General features: G+C 47.7%; 1 protein-coding gene across 5 annotated transcripts in view; it reads right to left on the bottom strand.

The window, feature by feature from the left end:
* EHBP1L1 (EH domain binding protein 1 like 1) overlaps positions 1-18966 on the bottom strand; it is a 289110-nt gene that overhangs the window by 143196 nt on the left and 126948 nt on the right. For all 5 annotated transcript variants that reach the window (XM_086938343.1, XM_086938339.1, XM_086938341.1 and 2 more), the window contains 3 exons: positions 3225-3320; positions 1949-2002; positions 898-1076 (listed from right to left, as the gene is read on the bottom strand). In XM_086938343.1, coding sequence (XP_086794469.1) covers positions 898-1076; positions 1949-2002; positions 3225-3320 — 329 coding nt within the window. The remainder of the gene's footprint in view (positions 1-897; positions 1077-1948; positions 2003-3224; positions 3321-18966) is intronic.

Here is an 18966-nt window from a genome sequence, read left to right as displayed (position 1 = left end):
GATGTTTGTATGCACACACTCTCTCACATTTCTGTTTTGAAAGTCCTAAAAAATGTTCATTATTTTATAAAATATTTTGTTTCTCTCACTTAGTACTCATACTAATCTGCATCCCTCTCCCTTTCCGCTGCCTCTTCCTCTCATGTGCCCTGCTTGGCATATGATATATTTTAACATTATATGCAAGCGTGATTGTTGGGAAATCTGAAGCTGCTTCCTTTTATCTCCAAGACAAGTTAGACATACTGCTCTATTCTCCTGCTATACTCCCTCATGCTCTTCTAATACTATCTGTTCCTCATAAGACTGTCTCTGCTCCTCACCGTGCTTTTGCTGAAAGAGAAACCCAGTTAGCAACAAAAAAATAGATGCTGATTGGGCTTTTCTCTTAGCAAAATCAAAGGAAGGGGCCTAGAAAGCCATCTGTAAAACAGTGGCTACTGCGAAGGAGCACAAAAAATTGCTGCCGGAGATTGGAGCCTTTTTTTCATTTTGTTTTATGTGAGGGACTGCTCCTATTCCTGCAGAACTCCATATTTTTTAGTATCCCTTGGAGGAGAGTAAGAGCAACAACTAATTTAACACATTTCCTCTTCACTGAATTACAGCCCCTTTGCCTCTTGTCATGAAGCAGTAGGAGTTGCTTCTAATGGATACAATTAGTAGGAGTGGCTTCTACTGGCTTCAACTTTTGAAAGGATGCACGTTTCTGCATCATTATCAAAAACACCACCCAACCCCAAAGATATAAGTTCAGTAACCAAGATGAGACTGGAAAGAGGTAGAATATTCAATTTCATTTAACTTGGGACTTCATTCCCCTGCTTCCATGGGCCATAAATACTGGATGGAGAGTGTGGTGGAGATAGCAAAGAGTTAAAATTATATATGACTTACGTGGCTTTGCCCTCACGTAGGAAGACACAGGACAAGGAGAGTTGCAGGGTGGCAGCCACTACCTTGACCGAGCGTGGTTTGAGTTTGAGTTTCAGCTCCGTCTGCGTAGGCGTCGCACTCACAAACTTCTTCATGTTCACATCTACTGAGGCAAGGACCTTCCGTTGGCCCTTTGACTCCTGAGGATAGAATGTGGGTAAAAACAAACATCAGACACTATTTGGTGTATTCTGTATCACTAAGGGACCGGTATACAAAACATTTTATGTGACTAGTGTGGCTTACGCTTGATTGTTGATTTCTCATGCATCAGTACTACCTGCTCAAAGAAGAAGAAAGCCATGTAAAGTAGGCCACTGGTGTTGGGGGTTTGTAAGCCATGGAGCTGACATGCGGATTAATACATCAGTATGCGGCACAGGAGAGGCTAAAATGTGTGTCCTTAAGTTAGGTGCCCATGCAGCCTTAAGGAGAGTGCATGCTTGTGGTTTCAATCAGACTCTAGACCCGTGGGGAGGTTAGCGCTCAGCATGTGAGTGTGGTGGCCCAACTTGTATAATCTCGAGCAGGGGTGCTTGGTATCAGCGAGTGTGGGGACCACAAGACTGTAGGGCATGGGTCAGAGAGTGTAGGGCTCAAGAGAACTGGGGAGAGATAAACATGGTGTCAGTGAGTGTGGGACTCAGAAGACTGTAGTAGTGGGGAGATATAAACTTGGTACTGAAGGTGTGGGGACAATGTCACACTAGTACAATGCAGTTTAACCTCACAATTACGGGGAATGATTAAGCTGGAATAAGGAGCACTGGAAACCTCAAGCCAGCCCTCACAAAGAAAACAAGCCAGAGAGAGGCCTGGTCTATTGTTTAGCTTTCTGCCCTCTCTTTCATGCTTTCTATGCTGCTTCTCCATCTTCTTCCTTATGTTTCAAACCTTTACCACACTTCTGCTCTCCTCTCTCTTGCATTTCTCCATGTGGAACTTCTGCTTTGAAGTCCCTTACCCAGTCACATTATTTGCTGGCATTAGCAGCTGAAATTGGCTGACGTACGTTTTCGATTACAAAGGTCCATTCTTTATCTTCAAACTCATCCACGTGGGGGTCCTGGAATACAAAACATCATCTGGTGAGAAAAGCCGCACTCAACAACTACAAGTTCTCATTGCATCTCAAGGTTAACAATCATGCGTGATAGGAGACTGGAACTGAACAAAATACAATTCTGTCATCAAATATTTTTCAGAATGGCGCACCCTCCCAAAAATGAGACAATAAAGGACTAGTGAGACCGTGTATGGATTATTGCGGCCAATTACATTAGCTGGAGGGTTCTATCCAAATCTCAGAATCTCAACTAGAATATTTTGCTATGTTCGGTTGCCATAATTAAAGAAGATCAATGTGTAGACCTCATGTACACTATTTCATCCAAAGCTGGAACAACATCCCTGTATCCATCAGGAAAGCCCAAACCCTGCTCCAATTTAGGAAACAGCTTAAAAAACACAAATTGAAAGAACACTGCCCACTCTCGGTCTTAGAATCTAGGTACTTCTCTAATCACACACAGTGAATGTCTTTGCCCACCTACAGTGCTCCGATGCCTTTGATACATACAATACTGGATGGAGGCTTCACCTGTATTAATGTGACTAACTCTAGGTGCTAATCTGCAGCGCGGTGTGTGGTTCTGGTGGTCTCTTGCGGACAACTCCGTTCAGTTCTGTGGGCCTATCATTGAGTAACACGCCTCTATGAATGTGGGTATCCACCCACTGTGCCCAATTGTCAAACGTAATCTGGAGCACAGAGTTTAGAACATTAGGTGCATATCTGATGTCCACATCAACAGTATTATTTGCCATTGGGATAGTACAGCTGGTAAATGTTTTTAGTGTTAAGTGTGACATCTAGAGTACTGTGTGCAGTGCTGATTTAAGGACCACACATCTAGAAGAATAAAACAGGTTAAGTATAGCCCAGAAGATAGAGATAATTAAAATATTACATTTCGGAGCAACAATGGAACATGAAAGAGACATGCAAACATCTCAACAGGATAAATGAAGTACAGAAGGTGGGTATTTTCCCATAAGGCCAATTGTTGTAGAACCAGCCATCAAGACACAAGATTGTAGAAAGAGAGAGAGCAATGAGTACTTTCCCAGAAAACTGTAAAGATAATAAAGCAAGGCATATGAATTAAAAGCTGCCTCGACACACGTGTGTAGTCACAGTAGAAAAGTACAGGGACCATTTAGTCCAGTGAAGCCTTATGTGTTGATAAGGTTTTTGATAACTGTGCGGAAAGGTTGAGTGTTGTTACCCGGTACAGAGTCACACTTATGTCCACGTTCTCTGGCACCATCCACACTACTACTCCTCGGTAGGGATTCTTGATGCCCGGCTGCCAGCTGTGAGGCTAAAAGAAAAGATAGAGAACAGAAGAAGATTATACCTAGATGTGCAATGACGAGGCTGAGGTTGGTACATATATATGTCAATCTCACACACGCTGGTCCTCCAGACTTTTACTCGTTGTTTACTAATGTCCTCATCTGAGATAATATAACCTCAAAAAGACCATTAATGCACCAACAGGATGATCCCTAAACAATCCAAGGGAACGGATTAGCTCAATGTGTGGCTTCCAGGTCTACACACAGAAAGGACGCAACCAAGAAATGACATCATTTCAAACTTAAGGTAAACACTCTCCAATTAGCAGGCACTGCACCGTAATAAATGCACTGACAGGCCCAAAGCCTGCTGCTCTTTTACATTCAGGGAATATATTTGCCCAAGTATGCCATTACTTCGAAACTCACGGAATGAATTTGCCTAGGGCATTACATCAATTTAAGTTCATTCAACTGATCTACCTACACATATGTAATAGATATTCTGAAGACAAAGATGTTCCACAGACACTGAATGGATTTGCACACAGTCTGAATTTATTATAAACATGCTAATCGATTCAACAAAGGAATAAATGCTTCTCAGACTCATTTGCACATTCTTCCAAATTCACACAGTTTCACAGTTTCAAATTCGGATTTGCTTTGGACATGGCTTAACCACAAACTCCTGGAATGGATATACTCAAAACTCAACATCGTTTCATACTCATAAAATGATTCTTCCCAGGACATCAAATTACTCTAAAACCCTGAAACTGATTCATCCATGCATGGTTTGTATCAAAACTAAGAAAAAAACCTTGATGCTTCTTTAACTTCCACGTCATGCGCTGGTCCCTATTAAAACTTGCCCTCCTCCTCCCCCACCCAATAGCTACATAGAGCAAACACACCAAAAAGTAATCAGTTGGATTACCCAGGCAGAAATTCCCCCTGTGCACAGATAATGGACTTGTCATTTTATTCTAAGAAAGAAGTTTGGACTCTATCAACTCATGACTTTACTACTAAACCTTAGAAGGAATTCTTTCAATTGTCGATATGTAAACACTAATACGAGGGGCCTGCCCTGTGAATGAGTCAGGCTTACATACTTAGAATGAAATCATGCAAGCTATGTCATGTTCCCAAACTTAGGTAGATGATTCAACCTTCATCTCTGGCACATCTCCTGAACAAAATGACAGAACAGACTATTTTGAACTATTGACTTTTGTGCACTCACTTATGATGCATTTGTACACTTACAACACATGATGTCTTCCTGCACTTACGTAACGGCACATTCAATACAGCTTCCTCAGAAATACATGACATCCCCAACACATAACTTTCTAGAAACGTGCAATTGATCACATCATACACCTCCACAATTCTGGCTCCCCAGATCTTTATGATGGCCGACTAAACAGATGAAGCTATCAGAACTCAGGGATAGAGTCACAGAGCAAAATATTTTTCCATAAACTTGTAAGATCCTATTCTTACTATTGCAGAAATCCCAACTACAGCCCTAATGTGAGTTTTTCCCAGCATCAATATCACCATATAAAATCTTTTGCCATGTTTGTGGTTAAAAAAAGCACACTGTTTCAAGTTTTAGCACCTTGGAATGCGAGTAAACTTGCATTATTGCTGCATTATCACCCATTTCAAGGTGCAGAACTCAGAACGGGGCAGTAATACTGGACCCATAAACACAGCACTCCACAGTTTCAGTATTTCCTGATTGTGGTAATATTGCACCAAAAAAAGTAGGAATCAGACCGTTAAACGGAATCATCCAACGTACAGCTTTTTGACATACTTGCTCAGTAGACTCTTGTTAAACATGGCTTCTCTCATCTCAAGGATCTAACAAACCTAGTAAATGGATTTTCACAAATTCAGAGACAGAACTTACTCAACCTTTAACTTCTCAATGAGAACCATTGTAGATATGTTGAAAGCAAACCTAGCTGTAGAGTGGTAAGTGAGGCCTACCACGTGCTTATACAATGCAGGCAATAAGGGCACAGAGACACTAGATAACAGTTAGCTGGAAAGACCACGAGCGGTCTTCCGCTTGTTTATTTATACCCCGGCGCGAGCCCGCCCCGGGGTTGTGCGTGCGTGCGTGGGGGAAAAGCAACAATGTAGTGGAGAGCCCGAGTGGCTCTCTACATCCCTCCTTTGTTTTAGTTCTATCTGCCCTCGGGCATTCGAATGACAGTTCACGGAGATGTCCATGCAAAGTCCCTCAGCCGTTGGCTGGGCACCGGATTGGGCCTCAGGCTGTATCGCCGGCTCCGGATCCCTGATGGTTCGGCAGCCCCAGCCGGGGTTGCCCTCGGATCTTCGCTCGCCTCTGAGGCCCTTGGCTGACTCCGCTCGGTGCCGAGGCCGGGTGGCATTGGCCTCGGTTGACTCTCTCCACGTGCCGGTCCTGGCAGAGGACTCGGGGACCTAGGACAGCTTGGTTCCCCTAGCACTAGCTCTTCCTCTGCAACCTCCTCCGCTCGCTGGTGTCCCCCGGCTGCTTCGGTGGCCCTTTTGAAACAGGAGATGTTTCGTGTGACTGTTTGTCCATTTCTCCTGGCCGTGACCATTGTCCCGTGCACCCTTTCAACTCTCCACACCTCTGGTTCAAACGGTGTTCGAAACTTCCATCCTGGGTAACGATCTTTGACGACCACTGCGTCACCTTCTTGGATGCCCGGCTCTTTGGCATGGCGGTGCAGGCTTGCTTTGGTATTGGTGACCCGTCTCCTGGCTTGCGTGGCCTCCGCATCTCTTTCTGCCGGCATCCACTCACTCACTGTGGGTATGCCGTCTCTGGGGGCACGCTTGAACAATACGTGAGCTGGGGCGCACTTTGTTGTCGAGTGCGGCGTTTGCCGATAGGCTCCTAGAAACTGATCCAGTGCTGCCTCCGGATCTTCCCCATTGTCCATAGCTATCCGCAGGGCTCTGTTTATGGTCCGCATCAGTCGCTCCACTTCTCCGTTGGCTTGAGGCCACAGCGGAGTGATCTTCCTATGTTTGATTCGGAGAGAGTCCAGGTATGATTGGAACTCCCGCCCCTGAAAGGGAGGGCCATTGTCTGACTTCAGTTCCTCCGGAAGTCCCATGGTTGCGAACACTTTGTTTAGCACCTTTCTGACGTGTGGGAAAGCGGTGGATGCAACGACTTCCACGACGGGAAACTTCGAGAAGGAGTCCACCAGCACCAACATCTGCCTCCCGTCTGGGAAGCTGCCAAAATCAATGCTGAGTTGGGTCCAGGGAGCCCGGGGCGCATCTTCCGTGATCACTGGTGCTGGATGGGGTTCGCCCCCGGTGATCGTGCATGCATGGCAGGACCGGACCATCGCCTCCACTTGGTTGTCCATCGCGGGGAACCACACCTTGCTGCGTAGGCGCGCCTTTGTCTTGGCCATGCCTTGGTGTCCCACATGTGCTAGGCTTAATACGCGTTGTTGAAGGCTTTCCGGCATGACGAGGAGGTGTCCTCGCAGGATTACTCCTTCTTCTCCTACACTGAGTTCACTGCGAACGTGCCAGAGCTGCTGCCTCGCATGGCTGACTTCCGGACGAAGGCTCGAGGCACCATCGAGGAAACGGGCCCATTGATTTTCCTCGAGGGCTCGGCGTACTCTCGTGAGAGTTTCATCCCCCGCCGTGGCTTCCCCGATTTCTTTAAGGGTCATGTTTTCGGGACACGCGGCCTGCGTGACCATATGCACTATCTCCTCCACTTCTTCTCCGTCCTCTCTGGATGGCAGTTGTGTGGCAATGTCCGGATGCCGCGACAGGTAGTCGGCGGGGTTATGAGCGCCAGGCCGGAATACCACTTTGAAGCGATAGCCTTGTAGCTGGAAAAGCCCACCACTCGATCCGTGGAGGGGCTAGTCTTGAGGTTCCAGCAAAGAGAGGTAGGAGCGGCTTGTGGTCTGTGACTACGGTGAATTCCTGTCCACAGAGGTAGAGATGAAAATGCTGGCAGGCCCATTTGATGGCCAGGGCCTCCCTCTCTATCTGTGCGTACCTGGTTTCCGTGTCCGTCAGCGCCTTGCTGGCATAGGCGACCGGTCTTTATTCTTCCTGACCATACTCTTGCAAAAGAACGGCTCCCAGCCCCACGGGACTGGCATCCACAATCAGTTCGGTTTTCCTTCTTGGCTGAAAGTAGGCCATGGTGGTGTTGTCCAGAAGACCGGCTTTAATGTTCTGGAACGCCTTGTTGGCGGCTGCGGTCCAGTCCCACTTCTGATCAGTGCGGGTGAGGGCTCGGAGTGGTTCCGCGATGGCAGCCAGGTTCGGGATGAACCGGCCGCAGTACGTGGCCATGCCCAAGAAGCTGCACACTTCCGTTGGGTTCCGAGGTGTGCTGGCCGCTTTGATCGCCTCCGCTTTCTTTGGGTCTACTTTGAGGCCCTCTCTGGTGAAGGTGTACCCGAAGAAGTCCACTGCTTCCTGGTAAAAGGCACATTTGGTCCGATGCAAGGTCAGCCCGCTGTCGGCAAGCCTCTGTAGGGTTGCTCGTAGGTGGGTGTGATGTTCTTCTAGGGTTGAAGAGTAGACAAGGATGTCATCGCTCAGATTGATGACACCCGTCAGTCCGGACAGCACCTCCCGAATGGCGTTTTGAAATACTTCAGCTGCCGATGACACGCCGAAGCTGAGCCGGGTGTAGCGACGTAGCCCCACATGTGTCGAAAACGTGGTAATGTACCTGCTGGCCGGCTCCAACTCTAGCTGATGATATCCGGAGTTCAGGTCCAGCTTCGAAAACCACTTCGCCCCGTTGAGGTCCGCTATGATGTCCTCCATGGTGGGCGTGATATGCCTCTCGCGCTTGACGGCGGTGTTTGGGAGTCTCATATCCACACATAGGCGAATGGCTCCTGGCTGCTTCGGTTTGGGGGCCACGACCAGCGGGGAGACCCAAGGTGTCGGTCCCGACACTTTTTCTATTACCCCCAGCTCTTCGAGCTTCCGTAGCTCCTCTTCTACTTGTGGCCGTAGATTGAAAGGTACCCGCCTATGCCTGAGTGCGACGGGCCTCACGGTTGGGTCTATGTGAAGTTTGAACTTCCTCCCCTTGAGCTTGCCAAGGCCCTTGAACAACTCGGGGAAGTCTTTGAGCATAAAGTCAGCATGGGCCTGGTGCACCTGGTTGGCGAAGAAAACCAGGCCGAGATCTTCCGCGGTATGGCAGCTCAGGAGGGTGCCTTTCTTGCCTTCAGTGATGTGGAACTTGGTCTCTGTGGAGTAGTCTCCGTTGACAACCGTGGTTTGGATTACCCCTCGGAGCGGGAGCGGTTCCGTACTTCCATATGTGTATATTCTTGCCGTGGACGGTGACAGCGTCGGCTTCGGGGACATACTGTCGTACTGCTCCGAATCCATGACGTTGACGGATGCCCCTGTGTCTATCAGCGCATTGACGTTCGTCCCGTCGACGGTGATGGAGCACATGGGTGGAGGCCGTCGTTTCGTAGATGCTCGGCTGACATAGGAGACGATGTATACCTCGTCGTCTTCGTCGTCCTCATACCTGGGCCGACGGTCTTGTGCTTCGGTATCCGGCGGGGGCCGGTCTTGGTCGAGCGATAGCTGGTGAATCCGCTGCGTCACCGCACGGGCACGTGGGCCTGCCGATTTGAATTTGCCTCCCCGGCAAACGGCGGCAAAGTGATTGAGACGCCCACATTTGAGACACGTCTTGCCTCTGGCGCTGCACGTGGCGGCGGCCGGGTGATCTTCACCGCAGTACCCACAGCGGTTTGTCCGTGGAGGGCCTTGTCTCTGCCTCGCTGGCGGGAATCGTCGGTGAATGGCGTCCACCCGCTCTTCCTTGATGGTCGGGGTTCGCGCCATCGTTGGAACGATGACTGGAGTGCGCAACGCCACCTCCATCTCTTCGGCCCTCGCATCCGACAGTTCATGTGATCTGGCCAGGACGAGGATCTCATCAAGCGAAATTCCTGGCTGCCTGAGGATCAATTTGCGTAGAAGCTTTGACTTACATCCGACAATTATTTGGTCCCTGATCTCTTCCCTGGGGTCTGTGAACGGGCATGTGCTCGCAAGTCGACGGAGCCGGGCATAATACATGTCGACGGATTCAGATTCAGTCTGCCAGGCGCGCTTAAACTTGAACTTCTCGAAGTCGTTGTTTAGCTGCGGATCAAAATGGGCATTGAGGGCCGCGACTGCGGCGTCGTAGTCGTCCTCGGCACCGGTGTTTGGGAGCGACTCGAATAGGTCGTAGATTTCTTGACCCCCATAGAGGATGAGTAGTGACCTCTTCACTGTACCATCGGTTTCTCTGGTTCCCTTGAAGTATAGATTGAGGCGTCCGACCCACGCTCGCCATCGGAGGGCAGCTGTGGCTGGGTCCGACGTTTCGCTGAATGGCGGAATGGGCGCTGCGCCGGCGTGCAGGTGGGCAGGCTGTGCAGGAGTAGTGGGCCCAGCAGGGGCCTGGTTCCCCGCCTGGGCGTTGGCCTGTGGGGGAATAGCAGGTGGCGGAGGCTGGACGACGCCATCTTGTACTGCGCCAGCGTCCTGATTCATGGTGGCGCTGTTGTTGAGGAGGTGTGGTGCTTTCCGGAGTCGTGTTGGTGCACCTAGCAGGGTGCCCGGGGTCTGCTGCACGCTGGTGACCTTGGGTGTAGTGATGGACTCTAGTGTCTTCCCCTTTGCTCAGTTAATCGCCTTGTCCACAGGGCAGCAGGCCTTACAGAAACCCCTGTTCAGGGGCAGGAGCGGGGCTCGAAGTGCATTGGCCAATGCTTGTCTGTTTCTCAGCGTTCCGTGTTCAGGCAGAGGTGCGCCGGAATTGCAGCAGCCAATGCTTGATGCAGCGTGCCGAGGGAGAGAGCAGCGCGGAGCCCAGCGTGCACAAGTGGCGGAGGCGTCTCCCTGGGGTCTCCGAAGGAGAAGAAGAGGCGGGCCTGCTCCGGGCCTCGACCACGTGGTTCCGCCGGTGCCTTTGATCCCCTCGCCGGCCGGCGAGATGCGGGGGCGCGGTGAGCGCGCGCAGGCGGGGCAGAAGGATCACTCACCCGCAGGAAGCGAAGGCTGCGCACCGGCACCATGAGTCCCGCCGGCTGAAGGCGCACCCTCCTGGGTGACGCGTGGGCGGGTCTCGGTCTCCGGGTGCCACGTGCAGGAGCGGCTGGGCGCCGCGGCCGGAGCACACACAGCAGGATGAGCAGGAGGCGGCGGGCACGCGTGGCATACGACCGCCTCGTCGCCAATGTAGAGTGGTAAGTGAGGCCTACCACGTGCTTATACAATGCAGGCAATAAGGGCACAGAGACACTAGATAACAGTTAGCTGGAAAGACCACGAGCGGTCTTCCGCTTGTTTATTTATACCCCGGCGCGAGCCCGCCCCGGGGTTGTGCGTGCGTGCGTGGGGGAAAAGCAACAATGTAGTGGAGAGCCCAAGTGGCTCTCTACACTAGCTACTGCAGAACAAACGGCTATACACGCAAAAAAAGTAGGGAACCATTTTAGCTTGTGAGCACCGGGAAAAGGGATATTTATAATGGGTGAGGAAAACTGGGGTAGTTCTTTTCTGTGGTCTAGAAGGTTGTGGAGCACGAAGGGTCCTACATTTCGAATGATTAGGTGCTCAATGAGACAAGATTTTAGCATCCTTTCTTAACTCCAGATGTGATGAGCTTGTTACATGAACAATGTTGTTACAGATCCTATACACGCTGATGAAAAAAGAGTGTCTCCTGATCATTTTCTTACATGCCTTAGTTTTCAGTATTGTGATGATGTGGCTTCTTGTGCTGCATTAGCCTACTGCGATACGTTTTTTGTGATATAGGCTTGTGCCGTAGGTGGTAGTGCTCATATGTGATGTAACCAGTCTTGTGGGTGATAAAGGTCTGGAAGATCCATAAATGCAGGTCATTGGGGCGTGGTTATATAGTTGTACATTTTCAGCCCTTTCATGAGTTGAGAGGTAGCATGTAAGAAGTACGTACATGGTCTCCATGTGAAGCCAGGTGAGCAGAAGGCATTGTGACTGTCTAGGTGAGAGACGACCAGGGCTGGGTGGTAGTTCTGGAGTCAGACTTGTAGTATGATTAGAAGGGTGAACTTTTATCAGGTTTTATGAGTATTCGTCATAGCGTGTATCTTGAAGGCCTTACCCAATTAGTTAATGAGCCAACGTATTGTGCAGCACACACGTTGGATGGAATTTTCTCTAACAATCCACTGCTGAGGTTTGAGGGGCCACTACCTCTAAGTTGGTTGGATCACCACACAGTCATTTTTTCATTGACTAGGAAACCCCCTTACGGGGCGGCCTGTAGAAAACTGTTCAAGAAATGTTTAAGCCGTGACTAGAAAGGTCTGCAGAGACAGGGTTCTCAAGTACCCCTAGTAGTAGAAATTCACATGACAATGCTGATGTCAATTTTTAGGCTGGCTTAGCTAGGTCTTGGATTTGGTCGCTCCAATTAGGGTCAGATATTGATATAGGGAAAAGCCCACTTCTCCCTGGTTTTCAGACTGACTTAAATCTCTAAGAGAAATGTGTTGTAGACAAGAACGAGTTTGGCAAGAAAGAGAATGTGAGCTTCCAGAAAAAAGATTGTTTTAATAAAATTCTGATCAGAGACTATAAGCATACCATTGTCGAGGAAAAATCAACATTTTGCACTGAGAAAATTATTAACGTTCCAAACTCGTCCAGAGGGTTGTTGAAGATAATAAATACAATGTCATCCCCAAAGTACCTAAATAATTCAGATGTCACTCAGAGTTTTTGTGATAATGTGACACTTTTTTTCAGTCGATAATCCTGACTATACATGCTGAATTTGTGAAAACGAGCAGTCAGAGGGAAATATATAAAACTCCAGAGGGTAAGGCCCGCAGTATATTGTTCATACCACAGTGAGGGAAGAGAACTTGGTAATTGAACCAATATTTTCATCTTTTCAACCTAAATTATCCATCTGATTGCACAAAGATTGGCAGGGCCTCTGACCTCTACCATAAACCACTCCATCTTGACTGGATGCTTCCCTAAGCCATGGAAAGAGGCAGCAGAAAGGTCTCTATTTAAAATAACGAATTTGGATCCTAAGCACATGAAAAACTACCGGCCTACATCACTGCTTCCAGTTCCGACAAAAATTCTAGAAACATTTTAATGTGCAGTTGATGGCATTTATGGAGGACCATTAGTTACTGGACCCTTCACAATTTAGGTTTTGTAGTGGCCATAGCACCGAAACCACCTTGGTCTTGGTGTAGATAACATCAGAGCGCTGGTTGTTGCGGGTCAGGCTGCGGCATTGATCTTGTTAGATCTGTCCACAGCCTTCAACATGGTGATCCGGGTGTTACTCATGTCCTACTTAGCTCAGTTGGGCTTTAAAGACACTGCCTTGAATCTTCTAAAGCCATTCTTAACGGATCGAACACAGACAGTAGCCTGTGGTCAGCTGAAATCCAAACCTTTTGCCCTTCCTTGTGGGGTCAGCAGGGGTCCTCACTAAGTACCACATTGTTCAATTTATATATTTCCCCTAGTGAAGCTGATCCGATAATTTTGTCTTTAGGTATTTTCCCTCGTTGATGATACGCAAATCCCTACATCAATCACAGAGGATAGGCACTCAATAGCCATTAATTTTAATAACTGTGTGAAGCCAGCTCCGTCTGGATGAGGGATAATTGCCTTAAGTTAAATGCTAATAAAACTGTGATTATTGACTTTGGAAGTTAGCCCTCGATCTGGAACAGCAACTGGCAGCCAGATGAGTTGGGAGGGTTGCCTTCTCCAGTGAAATCTGCATAAACCCTTGGGGTCATGGTTGGCCATTTACTTTCCTTTGATCTACAGGTGAGCCGGACAGCATCATTCTGTTTTAATATGGTCAGAATAGTGTGGGACATTTTCCTTACATCCCACAATCAGCAGTTTTGGCACTGAACTCTTTGAGGACCCATTACTGCAATGCCCTTTATCTAAATATCAACCAGTATTTGATTAAGAAACTTCAAACTGTTCAGAATGCAACGGCAAGGCTTATACTAGGAATTCCCAGTTTCCACTGCGCTTGCTAAGCTGCACTGGCTTCCAGTTAGTCAGCAAATCACTTTTAAAGCCTTGTGTATTGCTCATAAAACCCTGTACAGTTCAGCACTTTGAGCTATCAGCACCAAATTTTATTGCAACTTGTAGAGCAGACCACTCCACTTTGCTACTCTGCCAAGCATATTATGGCGGTGGTTCCTGTATTTCGGAAAGGTAAGATGGGGAGGAAGATCCTTCTCAGTGGCCACGGCTAAGCTGTGGAGCACCCTTCCACACCACTTAACTAGCCTTAAGAATCATCTGCCCTTTAGAAAGGCCCTTAAAACCTGGCATTTTTCCGCAGTGTTTGTGGTTCCCCTATGCTGTTTTCTGATTCCTATCTTAGGTGGATCTATTGCCTCTAGTGCCAAGATACCATTTGATATTTGTGTGCTTTATAAATTAGTTTCATTTCATGTTTCATTTCATTTTAGTCAGACTGAACTTTGGTAGGAAGGCATGGATTTGGAGAAAGAATTCCTTGAGTAGATGGAGGTCTTGATTATGGACTTTCAGACAGTTATGTAATTGGCATATTGTTTGATCATAATTCTTGCTTAGTAAGGAGGACTCCATGTACAAGGTGAAGATTTAAAGAAAGAGGATTGGCAGCAAATGAGTGGTAGGCATGGAACCTCTGGGGTATATCAGGACAATCTTGTATCAATACAAGATGTAGGAAAACTACTGAAGCACTCTCTGTGTGTCTCTTTTGCGTAATGACAGCGGGCTGATCTCAGTTAGCTGAGTGACAGCTGAAAGTGTACTCAAAAGATGGAGGGTGGTGCTTTTGTGATTAATGAAAAGTGGACACCACCTTAATTATTGTGGTCTCTGTGCTGCAATATGGGACGAAACCGGAAAATTGTTGCAGGAAATACTTGATGATTTGATCCATCTGCTGGATGGCATTTGTTTTTTTGTTTACCTTAATGGGGAATTGAAGGTGTACGATGGCTCCATTAGGGCACATGTATCCGCAATGGCATTCAGGTTGATTGGGAGACTCGATGAGAGCAGATGCTACACGTGGGATAGGTAGTATGCACCAGGGGGATTAGGTCGCGTATGTGGGAATGTCAAAGGGAAGTGAGATTGGAGGAGCATTATTGTTGTTTTGTAGGCTTTGGTTGACTCTGTGAGATAGCTGGAGCGAGATGGAGGAAGGCGGCATGGTAAATAGTTTACCCAAGTGCTCTGAGAGTCGTATCCCTGCCATACCAATGCACTAAGCGCTGCCAAGAATGTTGTTGCATTTGGTATTATTTGGTTTTGTGATAAGATGTTTGTTGCTCGGGGTTTAAAGCCGTTGAGGGATGGTTCTCAAATGTCCTTGTTGGGTAGGTCTGTCCACACAGGTTATGGCCCTCCATAAGTCTTAGCATGTTCACCAGCACTGAGATCAGCCAAACATAAGGCAGCTCGCTTGACTCATTTGATATTTTCCGTTTTACCTTTCAGGCATTTCCTCGCCGAGCACACGGCATTTTAACAACCTTACATGACGCACTCAGAGGAGCCTGACGTCTGCAGAGCACGCTATCATCACGTGCCTCCAAGGCCCCGCCCTGCGTATTAGATCACGTCTGACTCCAGGCATATAATTTAACCTCCGGTGTAACCTTTCACACTGACGCTATGAGTCTCTACAGTAAGAATGACAAGGATAGAAGTAAATAAAGGCTGGCCAGCGCGCGGCGGGCCTGAAACCAGCACGTCATAAACACCAGTTACCCCCTGCCAGTGCCACTAACACTGCCACCTTTGTGTGTGTGTGTGGGGGGGGGGGGGATTACAATAAAAAGTCTGCCTGTCTGTACTAAATCGTAGACACGGACAGATTCATTCGCCTGACTTGTGGCGTCACTTTTGCTCAAGAAGACAAGACCAGTGCGACCATTCACTTGATGATGGCGCACATTTCGTATTTTCATGGTGGGTCAGTGCTTGTTGGTTGGCTGAATTTACCTTTAAAAACACACAGCAAGATAGCGTGTGGCTGTCTTGCTCTTGCGTGGTATTAATTTATACGTACCACGTGCCACTAAGGAGCAGCGTATAACCGCACCTTTTTTATGTTATTTTAAAAGAGGTCTATTGTTTTTATAAAAAGAATGACCAATATCGATAAAATAAATGTGATCATGTTATAAGCGTATAATGTCACTTAAACAACTGCTTCCTTTCTTTCTGTTAGTCAAGTCTTCGGCAACGTGAAAACACGTGGATGAAATGTACTTAGACTATGGGTGGCCGGCGCAACCCATAAAGGAGCCATGCAAAATAGCTTTTCATGTCATACTGGCCCTTGCCCACATCTTTTCAATACCCCTCATTTGGCGGGCGAGTGGCTCGCTCTCATTTTCTATTTCGGATATGCCAATGTAATACTGGCATTGGCAGCCCGGTACTGACTTCCAATGAACATTCTGGCCTACAGCACAGCCCCAACCTTCCACCCAGTGCTGCTGGCACAATTTTCAGATTGGGGGTGCTGCCATCAATGTTACATCACTGAAGTCATAGGGATTCTGAAAAATCCAAGCGTCACACAAAGAACAAGTGTCACAAGTGAGCCACGTCCATTTTGCAAGTGGTAAGTGTGTAACTGGAGTTGGATTTTGGAGCACAATGCCACAAATATATTACTCAAGAATACTGAGTTCGTTTTATGTCATTACAGACAGCACATTTTCAACTGAAATGACCACTACATTTGCTCAAATATGCAGTTTTAAGAATAACACTATGTAGCACACAAACAAGAATGTGTGGAAATTGGGTTTCAGTGAATATTTGTCATTTGAACATCACTAGGAAAACAAAAACAGTGATTCCCATGCTTTCCCAAGTACTTATTTAGTTTGAAATGTATGTACAGTTCAAGTACAGGTATATACATGTTGTTATATGTTAAGGAAAAAAACGATATTTTACAGCTTTTCTTTTCGCTGTCTCCTTTCACTCCAACAAGATTGTCATAGTTCACTTGAGCAAATTCTCACAATTTGCAGTCAGAGAAAGAAAAGTAAACCTCAGTCTCCATGTCAAAAGAATAAGCAGCAATTTTTCAGACAACTCGGCTGACATTTGACCTCAGTCTTTGAACGCGCAGCAAATGTGACAAGATGAAAACAGAATTTAAGGTTATTTTCAACACTCATTCACCTTTAGAACTCCAGCATGGTTATTTTAGGGGTGCTGCAGCACTCCTGCAGTGCTACTACCATGCGCCTATACGTCCATCAGCACAGCTCCTGCACGTACAGTGTTGGGGCCAGCATATTCAGCTTTACTGAGGCACCCCAGTCCGCCTGCGGAAGGCAGAGGCAGGTGGAGGGTCACATAATCAGCGCTGGCACACAATCATCAGGTGCATTGTGATAAGTGTGGGAGGGGCCATGAGCGTGTCCTATCCCATTTGTTTTCTCTTCAGCCGAGCACAAGCTCCAGGTGCCTGTAACATGGGGATGCCTTACCATTGTGGCCGGGTTACTCAGTACTTCCCCAATTTGGATTATACCCAGATGGTTTTCCGGGATGTTGTGCTTGTAGAGTACCCACCATAGGCACACATAGTCTCTCAGCTTGTTAGGTACCTGATGGGGCCTCATGTTATACTGCTGATTGGAGCACAAAAGTCATCCACCCTCTCCAGGTGGTGGGAGTCACATCATTCGGTGCAGGGAGTCCATCTTGCATGGCTAACATTGGTTTGGCCAGAGGGGAGGTTGGGACGGTGGGTGAGTTTTGCTTGTTAAACTCCTCTCTTTTCTTCTGCCATACTGCAAGGTGCAGACTCCTGGGTTACTGGCAGTCTGGAGACCTCTCCTAGTTATTCATGGTCCTATTTCTTCATTCCTCTGGACAGCCTTCAATCAGGAAACATCCCGGGTCAGCGTTTCTCTGCCATTTTAGGCTGTTATCTGTGTTCCCCTCACTTTCATAAAAGTTCAATCTTCCTTTTCGAAAAGGGTTTGGAATGCTCACCCGGGGGGCAGTCTCTTATCATCTCCTGGTTTCCTTCTCGAAGCTTTGGGCTGGTGGCTCCCCGTCATCTGGCTTCAAAGTGACTGGGCTTCCGGCACCGTTGACTGGCATCCGCACTCAGAAAGGGCAGACCACTGAGGAACAGCTGAAATTGAACCTCTGAGCGGCCCTCAAAATAGAAGGGTGTCCTTGGTGCACTCGGTTACACAGTGAGGGGTGTTCCGGTATATTCGCAAAAGCATATAAAGTTCCTAGTCTGGGTCCTCACCTTCGCCTCGCCCTATGTGAAACGACTTATTAAGGATGAGCATAAAACGCTGCACAGTTTCATTTGTCTTGTGACCACCTGGCAATGATCTTGCAGTGGCTGATCTCTAAGCACCTTAGGTAGTTATGGAATTTGCTACGCTAGAAAAGAGGTTCAATTGTTCAGCCTGATTTCCAGTGGCGACCTACAGAGAGCAAGGATATTTTCCAACTGTGATCTCACTTGCTCAAATACCGTGGTAATCACCAGCTCAGCCACAGGAAATGTTGGTGGGCATCAATGAGGACCAGCATCGGCACTGAGTTTGGTCAACAGTGACATACAAGGACATTCGATTAAAACAGAGGCGGGTCTGTCTGCATAGTGTTCATTTGACATCCAGCAACCATTTCCTCCACAGCTACATCCAGGTTGTGGTTTCTCTAGGCAGCCACAACTTCTCTGTAAGTCTTGCTTTGGTCGTGGCCACCCCTTGTTGGGCAAGGGCACTGACTGCACTTTGCAGTGCTCAGGGGACCACCATGCAGTGCTCTCTATGGACGAGCACCTTGCAGGTGATGGTCAGTTCTGTGCTCAACGCAGCCGCAGGAATGTCTTTAGGGTCTGGGTATCATGTACCCAAAGGTGGACCAAAAACGTCTTTCACAGGTTTTACTGAAGTGATAGCTTCATCTTCTGAAACACTCGCTTTGCTGGGTTTTGTGGGTTATACAGTCATTAAGTATAACTGCATTCTGGCAGGCTGTCTGCATGATGGTTTTACATACTCCTTGGTTTCTGCTGCTCGCCCGATGGCTGTTGTCTGTGCACTCCCCTGGGGTGCCTTCAAAGATAGTGGTTAGGGTTGTTAACTACTGGTCTATAGTGATGGACAGGTTGTTCTGTTGGAGCTGTACTACCTATTTATTGATTTTGCACCGTGGGCCCTGGGAAGTGCCTTGAAACCTACGGCTATATGGTCTGAGTGGCATAGAAACTTTTGACATATCGGTATAGATGGAAGTAGCACCATCCCCATTAAATTGCCACATATTCGTTCTCGATTTGAGCATATTGAACTTTTGCTTTAGTAACTGGCTGGCTTGCAAAGGCTAGTGGAGCCCATATGTCCTTTCGTTGCTTCTGTACAGGGCAGCTGAGAGCTCCACTAGGCTTGCATCAGCCACTAACTCAGTCTTGATAAGAGGTTTGCAATATGCCATTATAGTATCCACAGCAGGTTTTTTTTCACCTTTTGGAATGTGTCCTTGTGGGTGGGTCCCTACTCACACCTGGCCTAGGCTTTCATG

The sequence above is a fragment of the Lissotriton vulgaris genome, chromosome 9, assembly GCF_964263255.1.
Source record: "Lissotriton vulgaris chromosome 9, aLisVul1.2, whole genome shotgun sequence".
NCBI classification, from domain to species: domain Eukaryota; kingdom Metazoa; phylum Chordata; class Amphibia; order Caudata; family Salamandridae; genus Lissotriton; species Lissotriton vulgaris.
This window is presented reverse-complemented; position numbering and strand designations above follow the sequence as displayed.